At 37.2% G+C, this 24,598-nt stretch overlaps 1 protein-coding gene across 2 annotated transcripts in view; it reads right to left on the bottom strand.

Annotated features, from left to right (window-relative positions):
• The window catches only part of LOC131682129 (sodium/potassium-transporting ATPase subunit beta-2-like), an 81,130-nt gene that overhangs the window by 36,484 nt on the left and 20,048 nt on the right, over positions 1 to 24,598 (bottom strand). For both annotated transcript variants that reach the window (XM_058963365.1, XM_058963364.1), the window contains one exon: positions 1,758 to 1,898. In XM_058963365.1, the coding sequence (XP_058819348.1) occupies positions 1,758 to 1,898 (141 nt within the window). The remainder of the gene's footprint in view (positions 1 to 1,757; positions 1,899 to 24,598) is intronic.

The raw sequence follows: 24,598 nt of genomic DNA, 5'->3' as shown, positions 1-24,598 counted from the left end.
CCTATTAAAGAAACGTTAAAACCGTGTTACAGGAGGTTATATACTGTACTCATACGCCAGCCATCGTATCTTCATAAAAAAGTATTCATAGCGTTTAGTAAAATCGCCACACTAACTCTGCACACTAAACATCGACGGCGAACTTGAACAAAATAGTAAGTTAAGTCCAGCAGCGAAATGTAATACCGAGGCTTTGCTTTGTTTCGCAAATGTCAACTTTACTAAAAATAGATCAGTTTGTCTAGCGACCCACCCACTGAACCTGTAGAGCAAAAAAGTGAAGAGGGCTCGTGTTCAACATTTGTGGGGAGTTGTTGGGAGCTGTACAGGAATGGTGATATACCTATATGTTGCCCATTAACGTAAAAACTACTGCACACTTCCCGTTCAGTAAATAATTAGTCTAGGGGGACACAAGCCTGTTATCCTGCTAATGTGAGTCCGACTACGTTTAGTGCGAAAGTGCTGCGGTAACTGAATAGTCTTGTTTCCTCATATGGATGAAAAAATCACAAATAGGAACAAGGGAGGGCATGAAGCGGTCTTAGTGTCATATGGTCAGAAATTTGGATGGATTCCACTAAGGGATTACGATATTTGATGGTACATTATAAATACTGCAAATTTGTAGTCAACTTTAACGGAATAGAATCAATTTAGGGGGAATTATTCATCTACGGTCAAATATAACAATCCCAAATCCTTATTACGACGAATTGTCATTAAAATCATAATATTTTTTTAAAGGTGATCAAATTCTGTGCGGCTGATACCTATTTGGAATAAGTTTTGAGAATTAATTGATTGCATAATAAACATTTGAATTATAAAATTATAGATTTTTGTCACCTTTTTCACTTGAACCACGTTAAAAAATTACAAATAGCTAAATGTTAATGCTAATTTTAGATACAAGCCGTTCAGAATTTCATTACCATTCAGAACTTACTATGATTTTCAATTTCATTTTACTCCATGAGACTGGAGGCTAGTAGTTTTCGGATTGTTTACATGAGTTGTCTCAGCCGTGTACTATATTATTAACGCACTAAGGATCCGTTTGGAACAGCACGACAAGCTGTTGGCAATACGATCATTGAAATACGATATAAATTCGTATCTTTAAAACAACTGGCAACTCAACTCTCTACTTTATTGGATATTTTGGGCAAGTTGTTAGGACATGCATTCTTGAATAAACTTTTTTGTAATTTTTTAGGGGGAATGGGAAGAATCTTTTGCCTTCTACTGGTAGAAGTCGGGCGTTCCAATCGAGTCTACCGTCCAACTCCTTTCAGCGAAAGTAGAAGATTCTTTGCTTTCTATCATACTCGAATAAGCCTGTCTAGCTCTAATTTTCCGTTCTAAGTTTATAACTGATTCGCTCTAAAAATTTTCTGATTAGTCCCCGGAAGTATCGATCGATGACATCAGTATTTTTTAAAAGAAATACATACATTGTGAGAAAAATATACTTTTTGAATTGAATTGGAAACAAATTTATACATGGCAGCACTACCGCCAAAAATGATTTATTGTTTTTTCAATCTTTTACCAATTTCCTTCTTAAAGCATCTTAGGAATTTTTTGTAGTCGAAATAACACCGGAAAATAATTAAAATTGATTGAATGAACACAAACGTATTATATATTTGCCCTAGACGAAAAATCTAACCGAACTAGTTCTAACCCGTGAGGGTTGACTTTGCGTGGAATGACATTTTATACCAGTTTTGTTTTTAGCAAATAAAGCGTACCTGGATTCGTTCCGATAATCGACTGTTCCAGCTGCCACTTCGGAGTCCTAGGGTCTAGGGTTTGGAAAAACACCCACATGCAGACGGCAACCAGGGCGGCCAGTACACAGTAGAACAGGAAGTAGAAGGTACCGATTTTTGCTGAAATAGAAAATAAATATAAATAATAATAATAATTTTCGAAATTTCTTTTATGCATAGCAACCGTTCGTAGTCATCAAATGTGGTGGTTCTAATAATGATTTTTGGACGGGAATATCAAACGTTTATTTTAGATTAAACACGAGTATTAAACAGAATAAAAAAATATATGAAAAGCTAACAACTGGTTATGACTAGTAAAAAAATAAAAAATAAATCACATAAAAAATTGTATTGTCACGCGCCAAGATTTCTGACAAATGAAAATTTAACCGCAGCAATCAACGATCAGTTCAATATCTTGAAATAATTTAAAACTTACTTTTTTTACCTTTTAACGACATTAAATTAGCTAGGGTAGGGAAAGTTATGATAATTTAGAGCCATAGTACTAAAGTGAGAGCAATGATTTGAAATATAAAGATCGGAAAACTAAAAGCGGCTGGGTCATTATAAATAGGCTTAAAATCGTCGACAGGTTTTCAGTGGTGACCATACGTGGCTTCTCTTTTGTCGGTTCTCACGGTAAAGAGGGACAAGTCTGTCTTTACCTGGAGACATGTTGATAGACTTGAGTGATTCGTAATTATGCAGCCTAAGCTCGACTCCTGACTTTACGACTGTTTCTAATGACCCTGCCACTGCTAGTTTTCTGATCTGTTTATTTACATTCTTGTTCTCACTTGAGTATTAGGGCTCTAAATTTCCATAACTTTCCCTACCCAGTATGAATGTTGCTAAAAAGAAAAAAAGGAAATGTGACTACGTATTAGTCGAAAGAAAAAAGGAAAAAATTGGTCACATATTTTAGGGGTTTGCTCAGGAACACAAAAAGTGTTTTTATTTTTGAGGTTAGCGTCAATCTGGCGCTAGCTTAGTCCTATCATTAAGTTAGTGTCTGATTTGGTGTGTGGAACTCGAAACGCCTCTCTAATAACTAATTTAACTTATTTCTTAAATTGCTTTACAAGTAATTTGCTAGTTTATGGTATAGTTTAGCTGCCCTGATGATTCTTCTTCTGAATTCAGAAAAACTGTTTTAATTGTGATGATGATAATTAGAATTCGTATTTCTGAATCACGTATTATAACATTTGATCTATCCTTGCATTTAACTATTACTTTAATTATGAATTAATTCTACATGGTTTCTTCAGTTAAACATATGTTTCAGTGCAGCGTTCTATATAATTGTGGCGTTTTGCTGACCAAGGTAATTTTATTACAACTAAAAGTTGGATGTAGTCGAGAAAAACGCTTGAATTGTCCTGGTTTTTCTCTTCTAAGCTTAAAATATTTTTTTCATTGAGTCTTTATTCACTATGTTCCAGGTCACAGTTGCGGCCGACCGCCAACCATACTGCAACAGACTCCAAGGTAAATTAACTCTCAAGCAGAGTACGAGAAACATATCAACCGATGTCTCTTCTTGCCGGCAGATATCTGTTAAGATTTCGTCAGCTGTCAAAAATTTGAAAATGGTGCTGTTGGAATTTTCCTATAATTCTGCCGCACTGGTTCACCTTTATTTCAATTTGTTTGATGAACAGAAACGCACTCGAACTAATATTATTTAGACTATCATATTTGCCGCTTTCAATAGCGTGAACCAAGATATAAAAATCGCTAAAATGGTTTTTGCAGTTGTTTCTATCCTAGCCCACAGATCGAAAGGTAATGGTTGTCATTGTACATTACCAGACATTCAAATGTACGTCAGGAATAGCCCAGGGAAGCCACTTGGTGCCGTTGATGTTTCTACTTTACTTTAATGATGTGTATTTAGTGTTGAAGACTCGTCGCCGGTCATTCTCAGACCATTTTTACAATTTTTCGACTCAATTCAAGATTGCAGATTTTTCCAACAACAGCTTCAAATTTTGGCTTATTGTGGTGTAGCAAGAACCGTGTTTGTGATAATTTGAAGAAGCGCTCGGTGTTGAAACTCTCACGAAAGATATCCTAACAGAACCCTGGAAAGAGTTTCGCCAGGCACGTTCGAGCGAGTGGTAATGCGGGAGGGTTCTGCTTTCGACTGTCCTGGGTTTTTACTCACCTGATATTGTCACCCTATGAATAATTATAATTAACCCATTCGTGCCCATGTTGTTTGTCGACAACAACGTTTTAAACAGCTATAACTTTTGATTAAGGCAAAACTTGCTCGCAAAAATAAGTAAGGCTAACAAATGTGACTATTGCCTTTCATTTGAGTATTAATAGTTTCAAGGACGAGCTCTAGAATTGAAGTTATTGCAATTAGTCTGATTGGATTCCGATGGAGCAGTGCTGCCAGGAACAATTTACGTTGACGACCAACCAAGGAACAGTTTACGTTGACGACCAAAATGATTTTTTCATATATCTTCGTTTTGTTGCAATATTATTGAAAATTGATAAAGCTTAAGGCTGTTTTGAAAAAAGTTGGGCATGAAAAGGTTAATGAAGAAAATAACTTGAACTTATCTTAGCACAATTTTTTGTCATATTCTAAAATGTTTCGTTTGAAATCAAGTGGTACAAAATAGGCTTTTATCCTACTAATTATTTCACGCATCTTCATTTCCGTGTCCACTGGATTAGAAGTATGAGGAATATTGTTTTCGATTCCCTATTTCGAAGCTCTCGGCGAGTACCTTCCAATAATGAATACAACGGTTTGGAGCCAGTGAAGGTGATGTGTTTTGGCACGGAATGTCGTTACCCTGTATCAACAGATCCAGAATCACACTGCATCATCGTCCGTAATTAAGTATCTCTCAGACAGTGAAATGTCGCGAATCGAGATGCCATGTTCGTTTCAGATTAAGCAAATATTGTCGAAAGAACGAATTGGCAGTTTTCCTAATACGATAAAATCAAATTGAGATTTATTATAACTTTTCTTAAGGAGGGGGAGGGGGTTAAAGGTTTCAGCGTAAAAAAACAATATTTTTTGCGAATTTTTTAGAACTTTGTGTGAAGTGAATTGATCAAAACTTTTGTGCATTATAGAGTATTATTTCAATAACATTCTGTAATTCTTCCATGCAAAAATATCGACAAACGACTCGGTGACGAAGCTTTTTGTAGAACTGCTCTGGAAAAAACATGATTTGCGGTGTTACCTGTCATTCAAAAACTAGTTAACCGATTTCTTTCAAACTTTGCATACACATTCTCTGTAAAAAATACCAAACCCCAACGTTAAGTTTTTGAGAAAAATTTTTAATTAAGGGTGTTTTTACTCTTTTTAAATAAACATTTCTAATGTTCGCGAAAAATTCCGCCTTTTTGCCTTTCTCATATAGAAAGGTTATGCAATCACTCTGAACCTCGTCAACCTATTTTTTTTGGACTAATATACGTTTTCTGTATTTTAAAGGGCCGTAGCTAGGGGTATGCGGTGAGGAATTAGTCCCCCCCCCCGCATCACCCTTCCCTAAACCCGCCTTTTCCCATCAATTCCCCTCGTATCGAAAACAAAAAAAATTGAAATGTTTTGGACTTTGAAAGTATTTCAAAATTGAAACTTACTTAAAATTTTTTACCAAGTACATCATAGCATCTCAAGTTCATGGCTGTCGATCCATTGTATGTATGTGCAAATAGTATTGAATATGTAATAGACATTCCCTCCATTATATTGAACATAATCAGCCATGGAATCGTAGTTTGGAAAATGAGAAAGACATAATTGCACCACTAGGTGGATTAAAACAGGTTTTCTGAGTAAAAGCCCCTTAATTGCAAAATATCTTAAAAACTTAACATAGGGGTTAGGTATTTTTTACATAGAATGTGTATGCAAAGTTTGAAAGAAATCAGTTAACTAGTTTTTTAATTACAGGTAACACCGCAAATCATGTTTTTTTTCAGAGACGTTCTACAAAATGCTTCGTCACCGAGTCGTTCGTCGATATTTTTCCATAGAAAAATTACAAAATGTTATTGAAATGATGTACAAAAGTTTTGATCAATTCACTTCACGAAAAGTTCTAAGAAAAATCACAAAGAAATGAATTTTTTCACCCCCCCCCCCCCCCAAATGTTTGTGTTCCCCTTTTAGTTATAGCAATTCAAGTCAATTTTTTAAGTTTGCTACTTTCGCACCGACACATGGAATTGCATAACAATTGTTGAAAATCCAGATCCTTTAGGATAACAAAGTGTAACATGTTTCCTTTTTTTAGACATTAAGTTCTCAAGGACATATCTAAAAATATGAAAGAATCAGTAGATTAGAAGCTGTTTGATTGTTATCGTTCAAAACAAAAATTTACCCCAACCACCAGGTTCCCTTGTTGACTACAAATAATATTTCTAAATATCTGAACCTAAGGTAAAGCAATTGAAAAGAAATTTGTAAAAAATAAATAAACGCGATTTATTATCTGATGGACCTTGTGCATGCAACTTTCCATTGCGCGCGGAGACCTTCTTTCGCGGCAGGGAAACGTTTGTTTGTTCGCCTACAGCACTATGGGGCGCATTTAAGTTTCTCGTATCTTTCATGTCAAGGTTATCATCGTTAAAGCTCCTTGGTGCCCGCGATCAGATGTTCTTCCTAGCTTCTTGCACTTACTGGTGACCAGTGTAAACCCGTCATCATTGTTATTGACTTCCTCGCCTATTTTGCTCTCAGTTTTGAAGTGATTGATACTGCTTTTGTGGTTGTCATCATGGCTTGAACAGCTACCACAAACTGGACAATCATTTTTGGTTCAGGTATTGATATTGAAAACTGCGTTTTGGGTTGTATTGCCGTAGATGATTTGGCAATTGGCTGAGGTGCATAACGGCACTGTTTGTTAATAGTGTTTCCACAAAAAAGCGTTAGAAAAGCACGAAAAGAAGTTTCTCTAAGTATCAGGTGTAACCCATTCTACTTCTTCGTATTGCAATATACATTTTGCAATTGGCGTAGGAGGGGTATGCGGTGATATGTCCTAACGGGTGTTCAATAAAAAATGAGAATGATTTCAATATCTTTCTGTGATTACAGTAAAGAGCGTAAATCTCCAAGAGAATTGCTCTCTGGACTCCCTAGAAATGGGTGGCATGTTTCATTTCGCTCGGGTGCTGTCAGTTCAATCGAAGATGGCGTCGAAACAACAAGCACTACGCGAGCGTGTTGTACGGTTTTACGAAACGCATGATTATCTTGGAAAGTAGACCACTTACGAGACGAAAACGTGCCCGTGAGCACAGTTTACCGGATCTTGGCATCCCTGAGCGAGGAGCGGAAAGCTGGTAGCTGCGAAGGTAATGACGAAGAAGAAGAAGGAAGCGTTGAAAAAGCTGTTCGTCAACAAGGACAGAACGAGTTTGCGAAATTATCACTGCTCCCATATCTTGATTCACCGAACCCTCAAGATGGAGGACATCATCTGTCGGAAGAAGACTCGGTCCCCCGAGTAAACGGACGAGCAGATAGCGATCGTGAAATCGCAGTGCTGGTGGATGACGAAGAACTAGCGCGGGACGTCGTTCGTGCTGGACGACGAAAGTTACTTGCCGCTCTTAAAGACCCACATCCCAGGAAATGACAGCTAGTATTCCAGCGACAATTCGGCCACACCCTCCGAAGTAAAATATAAGTTTAAGCATAAATTTGAAAAAAAACAAAAATGTTATGCCCTACATCGCCATATCGGACAGAGGATTTCAAAGCCGTGGTTCAAGCCGTGCGGTCTGGCCATCAATCAACAATTCTTCTGCCGTTCTTAAAGGAGCATCATGCGGATGGCAGATACGTCTTCTGGTCGGACAAGGCGTCTTCCCGATCAACTTGCTCCTGTGCCGTCTCATTGAAAGTTTTTTCGGCTCCCTCAGTGCCCTAATATACAAAAATAATTGGCGGGCCAAGGATACGAAGCAGTTGACCACCAGGATCTGGAATTGTATCCGGAAGAAGGACAACAGCGCCGTCCAGCGCTCTTGTGAGAGCGTCGCGCATAAGTTGCGTTGTACGGCTGACGAGGGCCCCTTCTCCAATATTCATTGTCGTTTTTTTTGAAAAATAAACATTATGTTTTTAATAAAAAATACTGAATTCGTTGATTTTTTTTGTTTTTAACTACATGACTGAAAAAACAGTCATTTTCTATTGAACAGCCGTTAGAGCCTTATTTATATATTTAGTTACATGCTAAGTACAGTCTCTAGTTATCTAGCAACGAGGAGACTCATTAGGTGCATAAACATACGTCTTAGGAATATCTTAATGGCGAATTGCGAGGAAATGTCTAGAAACATACTTTATTGTTTTTTTCATAACAAAAATAAACCAAATAATTTCGGAAAACTGTAAAAAATTAAGAGTAGTAAACAAGCTGATGTTGCAAATAAAAAACTATCGACTGAATTCACGAAAATATGCAAAAATATTGAGCGGACTAAAATAAGCATTAAATGTACTGAAAACCATTCTTTGTATGACGTGCATGCGAGCAATTTCACACGCGTGTCGTGAAATATTTTCGGTTTACAGACGTCACTTATCTATATTGATGATTACGTTTACCCCCACCCCCAACTACCACGATTATTGACTAAAATCAGTCAAGCTAAAGATAACAGCAGAATGGTGTGTATGTGAATTATTAGCGAGATATTGTGAAATTCTGAATAATGCAGATATGCAGATTGATTGATCGAGCCGACATATTTCGCATGTAATACCGCAACCGGACTAATTGAATAAAATGTGACGCAACCGCACGTGAATCCACAGTTAGGGTTCCCCTTAGGATGATGGTGGAATTGATTGATGTCAAATAATTTTCGCGCCAAACCCAAGTGTGCATCCAATAATAGAACGGTGCATGAATGATGTAGATGTGGGATTTTTCACAGAATCCCGCTATGTAGTGGCTTGAATTTTGCAAAAAATGCTCTTTTTTCAGTCCCAGTAGAGCAACCGTTCAGATGGCAGATAGACGTCTCCCGTGATGATAGGTTAAAATTTTAACGCGTCATGTGACGTAGGTATTTACTATAAATAGTCTCGAACGGACCGAAGAGGACGTGTTTGTTTTGAGATTTTTCCTCCGATTCGCTAAAACTTTCCACCTTGAATGTCTCGGATCTGCCGTCATCGGTTTTCGTTTGCCAATCATGTCCCGCAGCAGGTTTTGGACGTCATGCTGTGACGTGAACGGTACGTTTTAGAAATTCATGAACACATGCTACACATGTTTCCAGTAAAACCATTCCGTTTACTAAATGCGGCTTAAAACACCAACTACGGTTCACCTTAAGCTCCGCGAATTAAAAACATTGTGAAACCCTCATTTTTTATATATCAATGACTTCACAGGGGTTCACAGGCGGTATTGGGGCCAAATACGTACAGTCACTTGACTGTGTTATCGTTCGATAAGCCAGCTTGTAACCGTGTCAAACTGATAGACCACAAAGCACTGCTACCGGTACTCTGCTAAAAGTATTGTTTTCAAGTATTACTTCGACACATTCATAAATACTAGATGCAAAATTGTCACGATCTACTTTGAGCAAATAGCGATGTGCCTGATTGGTGCCGGTACCAGGTCACGTGCGAGGGCATATGATTGGCTAAGGTTTCACATACCGGTTAATTTACTGCGCCAATATTTGTCATATTCACGGAACCATAAACAATCTTACAACTGCAACTGTTCTATCCTGGTGGATATCAGGTGCAGGTGTATGTTGCTATATGAAATTAAGCCCGTGACTTGAAACTTTGCGGTTTGAAGTTTCATACTTATTTGCAGACGACTATACAGATTTATAGGATTGGTGGATTGAAAACATTGTACCGTGAAGACGGGTTGCTATGGATACGACTTTCTTTGATTTATTGGAGTTTGGTCATTGGGAACTTAAATAGAAATTGGAAATTATAAACTATAAAAAGTCTTTGATTAGTAGATAAAAATGTTTTCAATAGACTCCAAGGTAATCAGATAGTCTTGGTTTGAGATTAAATTAAATTTTTGGGACTATAGAGACCTTTCGAAGGAAATTAGAAAAAAAATCTTTGCTTCAACTAGTTGGTAAAACAAATAATGTATGTATGTAATTGGTCCCATGATTTAACAAAGAAAAAACTGAGCGAGCGTATGACACAATTGGTTGAAATCGCAACATAGGATGCTGGCGTAGGATTCATTATGACCTTACTTTGGCAATTGGTATTCCCTGAATAGCATCGGAGGCATACAAAGTATTAACGCTGTTACGCGACATCTGACCAATTCGAAACCGATCAGTTTACATCTATTCCCATAGCTGAAAATTGGCGCCAAAACAACCGATAGAGTGAACTAAAGAGCCACATATTTGGTGTTTGGTTCATGACTAACATTGTCGGTGGTCAGTTCTCATGGTAAAGATGGACAAGTTTGTCTTTGACGTGAGACATGCTGGTTGACTTAGGCGATTCGTAGTAATGCTGCCTAAGCTCGACTCCTGCCAGTAGAAGACAACAGATTAGCCTGTAAGATATTGAGCCTGTTTCTAATGACCCTGCCACTTCTAGTTTTCCGATCTGTTTATTTCACATCCTTGCTCTCCCTTGAGTACTATCCCGATCAGAAACACATAACAGAAATATTTCAAAACTATATCTCGCATTGTTACTTGTTATAAATTTCTGTTATTTTAACTACTAACGAGACCAAATTTATAACAAAATATGTTTCAGAAATTGTGTTCTGTTATAATCTTGCTACTTCATTCTGATCGGGATGGCTCTAAATTTTCATAACTTTCCCTTCTCAGTAATCTTTAACTAATTAAATTTTGTTAAAAAGTAAAAAAAACTAATAGTTTCTCGATGGGTGATAGAGGATCATAGTTGGTGAAAAGATCGTCTTATACATACCATCAAATTTCAACCGTTACAGAGTAACTGAAATTTTGGTTATAATGAATTAATTTTTGTAACTCAAAAATTATACTTTGAATTGGCATCTCATTGGAATGTTGATAAAATTTCCCATTGCATTGTGTCATACAAATATTGTTAATACTAGAATAAATTCGTTACCTAGATCAGCTCATATTTATTATTGCAAAAAAAAATTTCAATTGTTCGGGAAAATAACAATTGCAATTATTCGGGTAAATAATTGTTTCAGAAAATGGCATTTGGTAAAGAGGCACTCGGCCTAATGACCACTTCGGTCAATTAACCATTTCGGTCAAACGGAAGTCCGCCTTAGTGTTCGGTCCAACGGTATTCGGCCAAATGATACCCTACTTGAGATGTAAGCTCTATTTGTTATGATGAAGAAAAAGAAAATTAATCAGACCTCTCGTCGCAAATACGCCTTTCATTGGATGGGTTTAACATGAACTATAGCAAGACCCTGATTATTTTGAAAGGTCGTGTCACAGAAATATTTGACCCGGAGGTTAAGAGCTTCTTGATGGTGGAAATAGTACCTCGGAATTGCCCTACCAGGCGGCGCTAGCCCGAATGCAAAGATTCAACAAATGTTTAATTCATTTTTTATCCCATCATCGAAATTATTATTTAGATGTGTACTGTCTTTAGCAAAGTTGCTCGAGAGATCTAGGTCTACCACTGATTGGTTTGGGATACTCTTACTATGCGGCGCTAGGAAGCGTACAAGTTTTCAGGACATGGTAGAATATGGTATGTCTCAAAAGACTAATAACTTAGGAAGATGATGTTTTCGGCAAAGGACAAATGGAATTAGACTCGCTAGGTGGCACAAGTGAGCATGTAATATTTTTAAAATTCCTTATCTTGAGATCATGGTAATTTAGAATCATTTGATAATATTTATCCCCATAGAGGGTGTTAGGAAGAGAACAACTTCCAGTACATGTTATGTTAAGTTCTCTATCACAGGTATAATAATTTAGGAAAATTATGTTTTCTCGAAAGTTTTTGAGGAGGATAAGAGCTGTTTGATAATGTTAACATTCAATTGGATGTCAAAGTGCAAGGCGGTGCGTTATTTTGTTTAATTTCTGTATCTCGAATTCATGGTCATTTAAAAGGGTGGTGTCTTCAGTAAAGTTGTTCGAGAGGTTAAGGACTATTGGATGATGGTAGATTAGTTTAGAATACACTCACTATGCGACGACGATGATCCAAAGAAGAGTTTAAATTTCTTGCACTAGACGGCGTCAGCGATTTTTTTTTTGATTTTCGTATTTTCAGCGAGATATAATATATAACGGGAAAAAGTCACTATATCACAGATTTATTGCACTATAAATAGGGTAAAAATTACTATATAACAGATTTATTACACTAATATCCATCTAGCGAATTTAGACTATATTAGATCAGGAGAGATTTGGAAATATAATATACGTGGAACAGCAAATCTCTGGATCATGAAAGTAGATAGTAGTATTAAAATCATGCTCTAGGAATAATGCCATCATGTTTTACCACCTGGACAATCTGTGTGATTCACTTTTTCCCTAGCTCCTCACTGAGGTTAGATTTAAAATGATATGGCATCTGTAATTAGATTTTCCTTGGACCTTCTGAAAGAATCGAAACATAAGTACTAAAGATGCTAAAGATATCGAATTGAAAACGCCTTGTCAGCAACGAATCGAATATGGGCGACAAAATAATTTTATACCCTAGACCTAAAGTTTTCTGAACCGTTCGTATTGTTAAGTGTGTGATTTGCTGAAAAACCTAGCACCCGAGGATCGCTTCTGTCTGACTTTTTTTAAATCGAATTACATATAGGTACATATCATTATTGATAATGGAAAAAATATTGATTTTAGAAGATTTAGTAATGGAAAAGAAATTTAGATTATGCAGAATGACTGTGCAATCTCAATTTATGTAAACCGCCATTTTAACAGCAAACAAGGTATCCTAGTCGAACTTTCAAATTGTGTTTGCTGTCTATGTCGGTCTTTGTGTATAGTAGAGGGACAAGAAAAAATAACCCCCAACGGACCATCCCTGAGTCGATTCCCAGTACCATCGGGAGTGTCTGCTCTAAATTTGAGCTAAATTGGACTAGTCTAGCTACCTGACCAATGTGTTTGAAATTTGTAGTGGATTTTTCGGTAATTTACATGGAGATAGCTTTCATTTTCACCACTAGTTGGCACTGTATACTTCAATTTATCACTGCAAGTGAAAATAAGAAAAATGAGTGTGTTTTATACAACTTTACCGAAGACTGTAAATCAATCCAACAAACTTGAGAGAAGTTATTCCAGTGAGTCTATATCGCATATGGTCTAACAGCACTTGGTGGAGATTCCTACGAAATTTATGTTCTTTTGTGAGGTTATGGTTGTGTTTAGCTGAATAGTATTATTGAAAGAATTTGAGTACATGAAATAAGTTATTTTTAACTAGAAAATTTCAATTCTCCATTTCACCGCATAGGCGGTGCCAATACTAATTTCTCTATGAAAAGAGATAGAAATTAGGCGTCTTCTACTAAGTTGTTTTTCAGTAATTTTTATGAGCATGTCCATATTCTATCTCTCTTCCTTTAAAAGTTATGGTATCCGCCCTCTATGCGATGATATATGGAACAATAATTTTGTAGTCAAAAGATGACTCATATCATGGTACTAAAATGGTTGTATTTTGTGATGATGTGTGACGACAGGGGGGTAGGGGGTCATGTCATGCTACGTAGCTTTTTTAAAGGGGAATAGGGGTTGACCTAATATCACGACAACCTTACCCGTTTCATCTAACTAATATCGTTTTTTATTTTATGTTTATTTTTTACGGGACAAGGGGGGGGGGGAGAGTTACCGTCAAGGATGACCCCTAATGAATGAATGCTATGGTGGGTGATGGAAATCATATTTCCTCTGCATTCAAACTTTTGATTCTGCGTGAAACTTCAATCAGCTTGATAGTGACCGAATGTGGGAGGCGTTAAATCTGATTGCTGGTTCCAGTAAATTCATGCAGAAACGAGTAATTGAATTTGATGTTTTGCAACAGGTTCCATTTATCAATTTATCATGCAGAAACGAGTAATCGAATTTGAGGTTTCGCAACACCGCTGCTAAGCGGCGGTATTGCCTCCAACGTACCAACACTCAAATTTGATTTTGGAACTAAACTTTGCTCACAACTTCTTTGTCGGCATCGATTAATTTGTCAAAGGAAAATAAATTTACCAATATATTCGAAGTTTCTTAGTACGACCTTCCAATCAATAGCAGCTTCAAGATCAATTAACTTGGTGAAATTAAGTAATGCAATATAATCAATACATTTGCGATAAAAATATCTATAAACTAAATTAAATTAAATTGCGGAGAATTTACGGTTTAAAAAAAATCCGTGCCATTTTGGCAGGCCGCATTTAGACGCGGAACATTTTCCCAAAATGCGAGATTGTCCCGTGAAATGCGGAACGTCTCGTCAATTTTGTTTCACCAATCAACAAACCCAAAGATAAGCTGACGTCCATTGCGACCTGTCATATGTATTCAGTTAATTTCAATACAACTTCCTAATTCGTCGGTTGGTACAAATAAAACTTCGAACGAGAAAATTAACTTCCACTAGTTGTGTACAAACTCTGTTTCCAGGCAAACATATCGCTCACTTATATTGATTGGTGTCATAGTTCTGGTTGCCTCATATTTTGGGAGCTGCGTGTGTCACCCACTATTCTAGTCACCATGTTGCTCGGATCGACTACATCTCGAGTGCTATTAGTTGTTGGGTGATTTTTTTCCTCTCGCTAAACGGAAACAATGCAAACATATCCGACAGAGAGACGATCTTTACGGGCCCACACCTTTCGATGATTCAAACCGCACCCAGCAGCCGCCGTTTGTTTGGATTGATCATTGATACAAATCAAATCGCGCGGCTGCCAATGCTCGGCAGTCAGCGTGGCATGGAAGTCAATTTTGTAATCGGTAGTGAACACGCAATTTTCGTGAACCACAACCGCGTTCTTTGACCGAGAGGTCCAATGGTAATAGAATTAATTAATTTCGACCGAGAGCGGCGCGATTAAACAATCGTAACATGTATGCGTTGGGTGAACAAAGTGTGAGTGCCACTATCGGCAAACGGAAAGTTCACTGTGTGGACAGTGTTGTCGAGTTGACCGGCCTCTAATATCGGTGATTGTTCTGTTGCTTTATATTTTAGTAGGTCATTGAGGTTGGTCTCCTGTTTTGGGGAGTGTGACGGATTTACTTCGATGGGGGGTATGTGCAATTGTACATGTATTAATGCGAGGGTATAAATATCAAGCCACCCTCATTTTTTAGAAGTAGATTAATCCTTTAGCAAGGATTTTCAGTGTGCTTATTCAATATGTCTTTGTTGCATATTGGGAATAAAGCGATATTTAAGTGCTTGCCATTTTTTCCTGTTTATTTGACACGGCTTAATGCGTTAGCATAACTGAACCGTGGGTCTTAGAAAATTTTTACAATATGTAGAAATTAAAATATACTCTCAACTATCCAGAGGGTCTTGTTGACGCAGGTTACTGCTGCGTGTTGAGATCCTCTTCCTTGGTGGTGAAAATTGAGGTACGTTGTCTGCCCCACATTGAGTGTCATTCGGTCCGTCTTCTCTCGCGTTTTCGTTCACGTCCATATCGTCATCGGTACTGCATTCATGATGCTCACGGTCGGATGTTCGTGTTTGTTTCTTGTGCTTCCAGGTCGCTGGTGTAAATCCTTCTTCATCGCTGTATGATTCTTTATTGATGATGTTGGTTGTTGGTTTGGAAACTTTTGTTGTAATTGTTGTTACTTCGATGTTGGTAACGGCAGTTGGTTTAGTGGTGCTGGGTTCGATAGTTGTTGAGCTGGTGTTTGTGCATGCCCGGTCCGCAGTCGTTGGTTTACCAACCGGTTGTGGTTTAGCATACGAAGAATGTATACCGGCTTTGGTCGAATCACGTGGAATTTCTTTAGCAGTATCTGCGCAAGGTTTTCCGTGGTGTAGCGGCTGATCGCAATATTGGCACGCAGGAATCTGCTCTGGATACGTGACTAGTGATCGTTGAGAATGTGTAATACCTTGAGGGCATTTGCCTGAAAGCTGAAGTACGAAGGAATAGGTTTTGTCGAACGCATTCTCACCACACGAACGCCGTTGCGGAGTCCTGGGAAGAAGTTCCTCCAAGTATCTTCTAATACTACTCACTTCTCCGTACTTTGACATGATTTTTTTAGGATAACGGAGGAACTAGTACGTGGTGCCAGGTCACGTATCTTTATTTCAATACTGTCAATATCTGTATACGTTGGGATATTGTATAAAATGTCATTACATTCGACGACGTGTTTCATGTTGTTCTGGGAAGCGAATGATTCTGCTTGACTAATGTTTTTGAACATATTCAGTACCACATGACGTAAATGGTGGAATTGCAGCGCATTAACTTCTGCTACGTTGAGCTTCATGTTCACCTTCAACAATTTCTCCACTTCACGAATCGATGGTCTTACCGGACATTTCGAGAAGTCAACAGCAACACATACTCTTGCTTTGAGTAAAAATTTCTGAAGTGCCCCCCCCTATTTTTCACAAAACATGTTTTAATTTTATTGCTTAGGTACCCCTAAACACCTTCATGAAATATTTTGTCGTTAATCAAAATATTTATAATAAATTTAGTTAATTGAAAGTTTAGGCACCTTTTTATTATAATATTTTTTACAGCCAATGTTTATTTATTTATTTATTTTATTTTCAGTAAAATGCAATTTTAAATGGTTTCTTCATGCGATATTCATACCGTTCAAGTTGTAAAATGTTGTGTATATTATCAGCTTTGAATTCCAAGGAAATTTTTTTTGGGCAATCATAACAACGCGCGAGCGAAACAGTCGCTGGTCACCAACCTTGGGACTCCGGCATAATGCACAAACCCTAATGCTATCCCTGGCTATGATAGTGTCCCCGGAAAAACACATGATTATCGCATTGGCGACAGTGATCGTACCACTGCTTCTAAAGCGAGATCACATACAGCCGCAGATGAAATGTGTTGGGTCGGCCCTGTTGTTTACCACCAAAAAATAATAGAGTCCAGTGTAGTTCCCAGAGATTAGCAATCGTGTTTTTATCAGTCTACCTCTAACCAACCGTTACGATACATAGTCTAATTTCTAAAGGGACCCGATCCAGCCATAACAGTAGTCTTGTGTGCATTGTACGAAGTACAGGGGATATTGTTACTTAAAATCGAGATGAGTGAGTCTCAGAAACAAAACGTCGTACTCCGGTTAAAATACATGTTGCAATTCTGAGCAATGGAATCTGCTACACATACCACTTTTTACGCATATCAAGGGCAAATTAATATGTACCAGTTATGTCAACATAACTGACGACATATATTATAAACAGGATTTTCGCGTATATGTGCCCGCCCACAAAGTTGAGATCGACGAAGTGGTCACCGGTTCGTATTTGTCGTAGATCTACTGCACAGCGTTGGCCGTTTCAAGGACCCTTTTATCATGTGAGCGAAGATTTCGAATGGTAAAGACTCGATGCGGTAAGAGCGCACAGAATCTTTAGGGTGACTCTTGCATTAGGAGTGTTGAAAAACTACTTTGGGGAGAGTCCACGTGATATACTACCATTCCCTGCGAGCAAACATTGCCCGGAGAATCTGAATCGGTCCCTTAAAATGCGCTCTAAGCATTGTTTTGCAGTAAAACTGCAGAAAGCTACACAAAATACGCTGTCTTGGCGCAGGAAGTGTGCAACTCCGACATCCCCTTGTGGAGACATCTGATGCTGTATCTAAAATGAGATTATTTGATACAAAGCCTAAACAAACATTCTTTGATCTTTGTAATTTCAAATCCAACGAGGAGTTTCCAGCGCTTCCTTTGAACACCGAAAATCTCGGGTGGTTCAACGTTTCAACAAAAGATTCAACTTGGCGCTGGACTGGGTGTGCTTATGTTGAGCACCGGACACTTTGTGTTATTGCGGAGACTTAAATTCTCAAAGTACGACATGGAGTTGTCTTCTCCATTTTTTTTTTATTTTGATTATAGGGATGTCAATCTTAGGGTCATTCGCCCATTTTTCCGTTTAGGAAAATCTCTGTAGTAAAATCTCAAACCCCATTAGCGGGGATAGGAATCGAACCCAGGTGAGCTACGTACAAGACAATCAATTTACCAACTACCATATGATCGCCTTATTTCTTCACGATGAAGTTTAGTAGGCGGTCTATTTTACTGCCCTTGAATGTGGTCTGTCCCATTTATGTTTCTATGAACTTGAGAAAATGATAGAATTTGCAGCAATTTTCACTATTTTTCAATTTGAAGTCTTTGCATTTGAAATTTTCGTGTCGCACAATTCCAATACGTTCGTTATTATTTTTTTATCTATTTTACATTTGAGAACACCATTAATTGTGAAAACAAATCTGAATAGGACTGACATGGCCGCAACGTGGTCTTCTTGCACCATTGATGAAGTCTCGGTTTTGCGCCCCTTAGCATTCTATTTCAGTTCGATTTGAGCATCAATTTAGTGTGTACATGCAAATGGCAATGCGATTTTGATTTTTTTAAACTTATTCCTGTGGGATGCTTGTGTAGCACAGGAACCCCTGATAAAAACTCATCTACGACAATAAAGTCCATCACTCCTTCCGAATATCTAGACCAAGCGTAAGCCTCCGTTACAAAAATCTTATTTATATTCTAATTTCAAGATAGCTTTCATTTTTTCATAAGAAACTATTCTTCTCCATTGTGTATATGGTATTTCATTCCTAGTTTTAAGATATTAGTGAAATTTCCCATAAAACTTGTTCCTCCTCTTGTATATTAATCTTTATTCTTAGTTTTAAGCTAGCTGTAAAATTTTTCTCGAAGGTAACTAACCCATTTTTTATATATATCAAACGAGATTGCTAATTTTAAAATAGCTGTAAACTTTTTCATAAAAATATTGTTCTCACTCTTGCGTATTATATTATATTTCTAGTTTCAAGATGCCAGCAAAAGTTTTCCTCTTACTAAAAAAAATATTACAAAAATACCTTACCTTCTAGTTTTAAGATATCTACAATGTAAAAGAAATAATTTGGCACCGTCAAGCTAACACGTTTATGCCTATCAAATAAACTAACTGAATAAAAAATAAAATCCAATAAACACAGACGCACATTTATTTCACAATTAGTGGCTGATGATCAGATAATAACGAGTGACCAACCAGTGAAATTTGTGCCGAATGCCTCCAAATCGACAACCAGCACTATGAGGCTGAAAGCTATTTCCAAAGTCAACAGATTCTTGTTATCTACAAGTGGTGCAATCAAAGAAAAATATCCAACGACAAACACTAAGTCAGTATTGACTATAACGTTATCGACGAACGCACAACTGCTTCCCTTCCGCGGGTTTCGAGTGGATGGGCATAGCGTAGTTGGTAAATCGAATGCCTTGTACGCAGCCCAAGGTTCGATTCCCAACCCCACACATAGGGTTCGACGAGATGTTTCTAAAAGAGATGTTCTATGAGGTGAATGACACTAACGATAAAATTTATAGAATCGAAACAAAAAATGTTCCAAGAGCAATAGCGCACTAGCTCGAACGGGTACCCATTTTTATATGAATATTACAATGCAATTAACAGTGTCAAATGTGATATTTCATGTTTTACTTTCTTGCTTCAATATTTCGTAAGTGTGAATTACCCAAATCAACTTTTCAATCAATTTACTAATGTGTTTATAGGCTACATTTGTCATTAGGAGATGTATCACTAATATAAAACATCCATTAGGCCCATTGTTTACAAACAACATTCAGCAGCCAGTATACAATAACATCGCAAAATGGTAAACAGTGCGGACTGGTTCACAACTTGGCCACACTGCCACCCATATGAGTCACGATCGTACCGACTTATTTAATCGCACCAGACATGGGATCTACAACTCAGACTTTAACAACTGTACAAGCGAACATCACGACGGTCAACAATGTTCGTTATTATAGACTTAACGAGGAGCGGTGGCACACGCGGCATGTGATTTACTACGACGAACGGGGTCACGAAGCAGTTCATTCGTCGGTGCTAGAACCGGATTGAGATTCGATTAATGCACCATTGCATCTGAGCGATGCACTGTCCTTCGCTGAGGTCGACCGATTGCCGGTCTATTGTAATCAATTGACTCGCAACTACCACGGCAATTGAGTTTTGTTTTTTTTTTGTTTTGTTTTGCCTGCTACAACAGGTACCTTGATCTCTTTGCCACTTTGCCGGTGCGGTGATAATGTTGCCACGCCAACCACGCCCGAAGAGCACACCGGTATAGAGGGGATATAGCAAAAGAATGTGATCGTTCAATTCATTCAATGTGATGATGTATTGGTGAAAGAGTCATTGCACCGCTACTAGCAGTTTCTAGTTGAATATTCCGCGCAAGGGGAGATTCCACCCTATTTCGTGACAAATTGTTGCGCCTTCGGGTAAGGTTGACTAACTATGCCTCTTATGTAGGTGCTAGTTGAGTAATTTAAGGAGAAGCAGCAGAAAGCCGTAATTGTGCCACTATGAAGCTGGTCGGTTTGGGCTAAACATTTGTATTTATAAGCAAAGTTACCGGTGTTTTTATTACTGAGTAATGAATACATCCATCGGTATACGTAGCGATGAATAACAGATAGAATGTAAGAACGGACAGTAGGAACTCCCAGATTTAGTTGATGGCATAACTGGTACGAAAAAATCCCATAGGGATTTTCCTAGATTTGTGCAAAATTGATACCGTAGTTCATGGTATAGTTTAAAGATTTGCCGAAAGTGGGATTAATACATAACTTAATATCCCAGAAAACGTTATATATTGACCAAATCAAGATTAAGGAATAACTGAAAACCTAAATTGATAACTTTATAAAAATATCCTGCGTCAAAAAGCGCCCCGCAGATGGTAAGAAGATTTTTTTGACTGTAACACAGATTTCAATGTGGCAATTCTGACGATAGAATATAATGCCGCAGCATTTTTATGTTTCACAACCGTTTTATACATCAAATGACAATTTAATTCTCGGATTAAGCCTTGCATTCCCGTCGCACATAGATTTGTTTCTTCGTCGGCGTCGTAAATAATTCACCGTGATAGCTCTACTTTTCTTGATTACTTTATCGTGGCTTCAACGCAAATACCTCTGAAAAATTACTTCTTACAAAGGTAGCCCCTCCGACGGGACGGTCGTTACAGTAACAGTTACGACTTGGTTTGTTTAACTTCACAGCTTTCTACATGTGTGATCTAGTAGGTATGCAGTGATGTCATTTCTGCGTGGTTTTTCGAAGATCTATGAATTTGAGTCTTTTCTACACGTGTCAAGCGATTCAAACCTAGGAAAGGGTTTGCCTTGCGATGAATCTTCAAAAACTGCATTGAGCTACAGGAATTCCACAATATTTTTTTCTAATAACGAATAAAAGCGACTATTCACAACATCCCCATCGTGTTTACTCAACTTCAAACTGCTTTTCAAAGTTTGTTATCTAGTGGTGCAATTATACTTTCACATTTCTCCAAACTATGATTTAATAGCTGGTTCAATATATCATTGTGGAATTGTCTATTATATCCTTATTACACTTGGTAAATATAGGCATCAAAAATAAATCCTCCTTTGAAAAAAAAATTATTTCAAGTTTAAATAGGAATTTCATATGTTACCGAACAGTTCAGTCTATTTATTCGGAACCATATATGCGATCCATGATAGATGATAATGTGAGTTTGTGAATATTGATAATTCGCAATTTTCTGATACACTTCTGGAACCGCTATAATGGTCAATGTGGCCAATGATACTTCGGCTGGCCGTCAGTCGTCTAGAACTGCAAATGCAAGTTGTTTGAGACACATTTTAGCAAAAAGATTACTTTTTTGCATTCATCGCGGTATCGTTTTGAGTCGGAACTTTCCATGTGACCGCACGCCACAACTCGTGACTCCGGAACCGGAAGTCGGATCGAGATGAAATTTAATAGCCATTTATGGGGATGAAACACCATTCCATTTGAGACTAAGTCGGTCAAGCCAACTCCGAGAAACGGATGCCGGGGTTTCAGGAACCAATGATGCTGGCCAACAGGGTCAAAGAGACTTTGAATGGCTGTTAGTGACCTAGTAATGCAAATCCAATTATGGTCACATTTTGGAAAAAATCACCTTTCTACATTCATCGCAGAATTCGCTAAAATCGGGATTTGCTGCTTGATCGTACTCATCACTCTTTAATTCTGGAACCGGAAGTAGGATCCATTGGAAATTGAATACCAGTCGATGGGATCGTTGTACCTTTCATTTGACACTAAGTTTGTGAAAATCGGTTCATCCATCTAGGAGAAAAGTGACATTTTTGGTCACATACATTTGTTGTACTCCACGAACTGAATAGCTATACCTTTCTACTGAAAAAGGCAAAAAGTGGAGCGAAATATATGAAGGTCTTAGATGTCATTTTAGAGTATACATTACTTCGTAAGATATGTTCATAATAATATTCTAATAGCATTATTTAATTATTATCATCGGTGTACACCGTACAGATACCTTTTAAAACTATATGTTTCTTATTAAGAACTTATATCTATGCGTAGCATTATTAAAATCAAACACTTAAAGAAGTTTCGTTAAATCTGCGGCAACATCTTTCAGTGGATTATTTACGAAGAACACGGGGAAGTGCATACAAATTAACGCCCGAGAGATCTGGACTGTCGATATTACCTGACAGCAAAAAACAAAAACTCTTTGCAGGAAGATACAGCGAGTCGCAAGAGTCTGCAGACCGAGTAGCATTCATCTATCGGCATAAGGAGGCAATACAACTGGATCATTCCGTGGAAGTTTCCTGAGAGCGAATCTCACAAAACATCTTTGTATACGTTCTAGTCGGAAACTTTGTACGGTATAGTATGGTGCACACACTTGCACAGCATACTCCAGAACACTTCTGATCAAGGCATAGTAAAGTGCTTTTAGTGCGTAGAAATCATCGAAGTTCGCCGTGTTCCGCTTTGAGAAGCCCAGCATTCCGAAAGCCTTAGCAGTTGTCGTGGTGATATGGTCGGAAAAGTCCGAAACAAATTACTTTGCATTTATTAACGTTGACTTCCATTCCGTTAAACGTACACCATTCTTAAATAAAACCGATATCTTCTTGCAGCACTACGGCGTCAAATGCCAAAACCTAAAAATATGTTTTTTCCTTTAACATGTCAAAACCTTAATTGATTTATTTGATTTGAAATATAAGATTTTGTTGAAGGATCAATATTGTAAAACCAATGCTTTGACTTCTAAAACAAACAAACAAAAACTAGTTTACATGTAAATTTGAAATATTTTCATCAAAGATTTTTGTTTCCACAGGCACTCTTCGGTAGCCAAACATTGCATATTCCGATTCCTTATTATTTCAAAAAGAGATGAAATATTACGTAGGAACATGATATAGTGGGACCCATTGTTTTGTTAAGCATTTATATACAACGGTGTATCCCATAAAATGTGTTTATTTTATTTTTAATTTATATATACTATAAGCTATTAACAAAAAGTTATGTATTACACCCACCTTCCAGTATGTAGAACATATTAAGTTAATTATTTACAGTTACAATATGCGAAAGTTAAAAAATACTAATTTTAAGGTTAAACTGCCGAAGAACAACGATTTCGACTAATAAATAAATCTACAGTAGAACACGGTATTTTGAATAAAATTATTCGAAAGTCAATGTTCTAACTTACTTTGCTGAAGATGTCACATACCTAAAAAAATTTAAATTATGGAATTTCGTTGTGATTTTCGGTTTACCTAGGTTCGCTATATAAGGCCTCAAACAGGTATTGTCCCATTTGAATACATTTGTAAATCTAACCCTATTGGTTGAACCGAACAAAAGAAAAATTTGACTTTTGTGGTCGTATGGTTGAAGTCTTCAGAAAAGTAGTAGAATATATTATATTGAACAATTTTGTTGAATATTCCAGTTTAACCTCATAACTTTCCGATGTTGTAATCGTAACTGATTTATTCAATATGTTCTACATACTTGTCGGTGCGTGCTTATAGTGTATATAAATTAACAATAAAATAAATACATTTTATGTAATAAACCGTCGTATATCGGTCTTCCAAACAATGAGTCTAATTATATCCTGTTTCTAAGTAATATTCTGCTGAAAAGTGTCTATGAAAACAGGAATATTTGATGCAAGTAGTGCAAATTTACATGCAAAATAGTTTTAGAAGTCGAAACATTGATTTTGTAATATTGACACCTGCAGCAATATGGTGTAGTTAATTGACATCTACAAGTTTGTAGAACATATCAAAGTAATCGATTGAGGTTTTAACATGTTAAAATAATAAAACAATTTTTAGATCAAAATAAAACAATTTCGTCTCGAAAATTAAGTCAGTTGTCTGTGGTGTCTTCGACAAAAATTTTCATAACATAATCTTCTTTAATTTTGCCGAAGATATCTATCCCCTGAAAAAAATTCTTGATTTGTTTTTGTTCTACTTTAAACCAATCAAAAATTTGCTTATTTACAAAGTTGCAGAATAACATTATTAACATATCCTACGAAAAACTGCAGGCTCTAAAATGACTTCTAAGGCTACAAATAGCTTTTGTCCCACATTTTTAAGATTTGTTCCACTGTGGCATGGTCCGTACCAGGAGG

Source organism: Topomyia yanbarensis, chromosome 2, assembly GCF_030247195.1.
Source record: "Topomyia yanbarensis strain Yona2022 chromosome 2, ASM3024719v1, whole genome shotgun sequence".
NCBI lineage: Eukaryota > Metazoa > Arthropoda > Insecta > Diptera > Culicidae > Topomyia > Topomyia yanbarensis.
The sequence above is the reverse complement of the archived record's forward strand: the minus strand, read 5'-3'. Positions and strand labels throughout refer to the sequence as shown.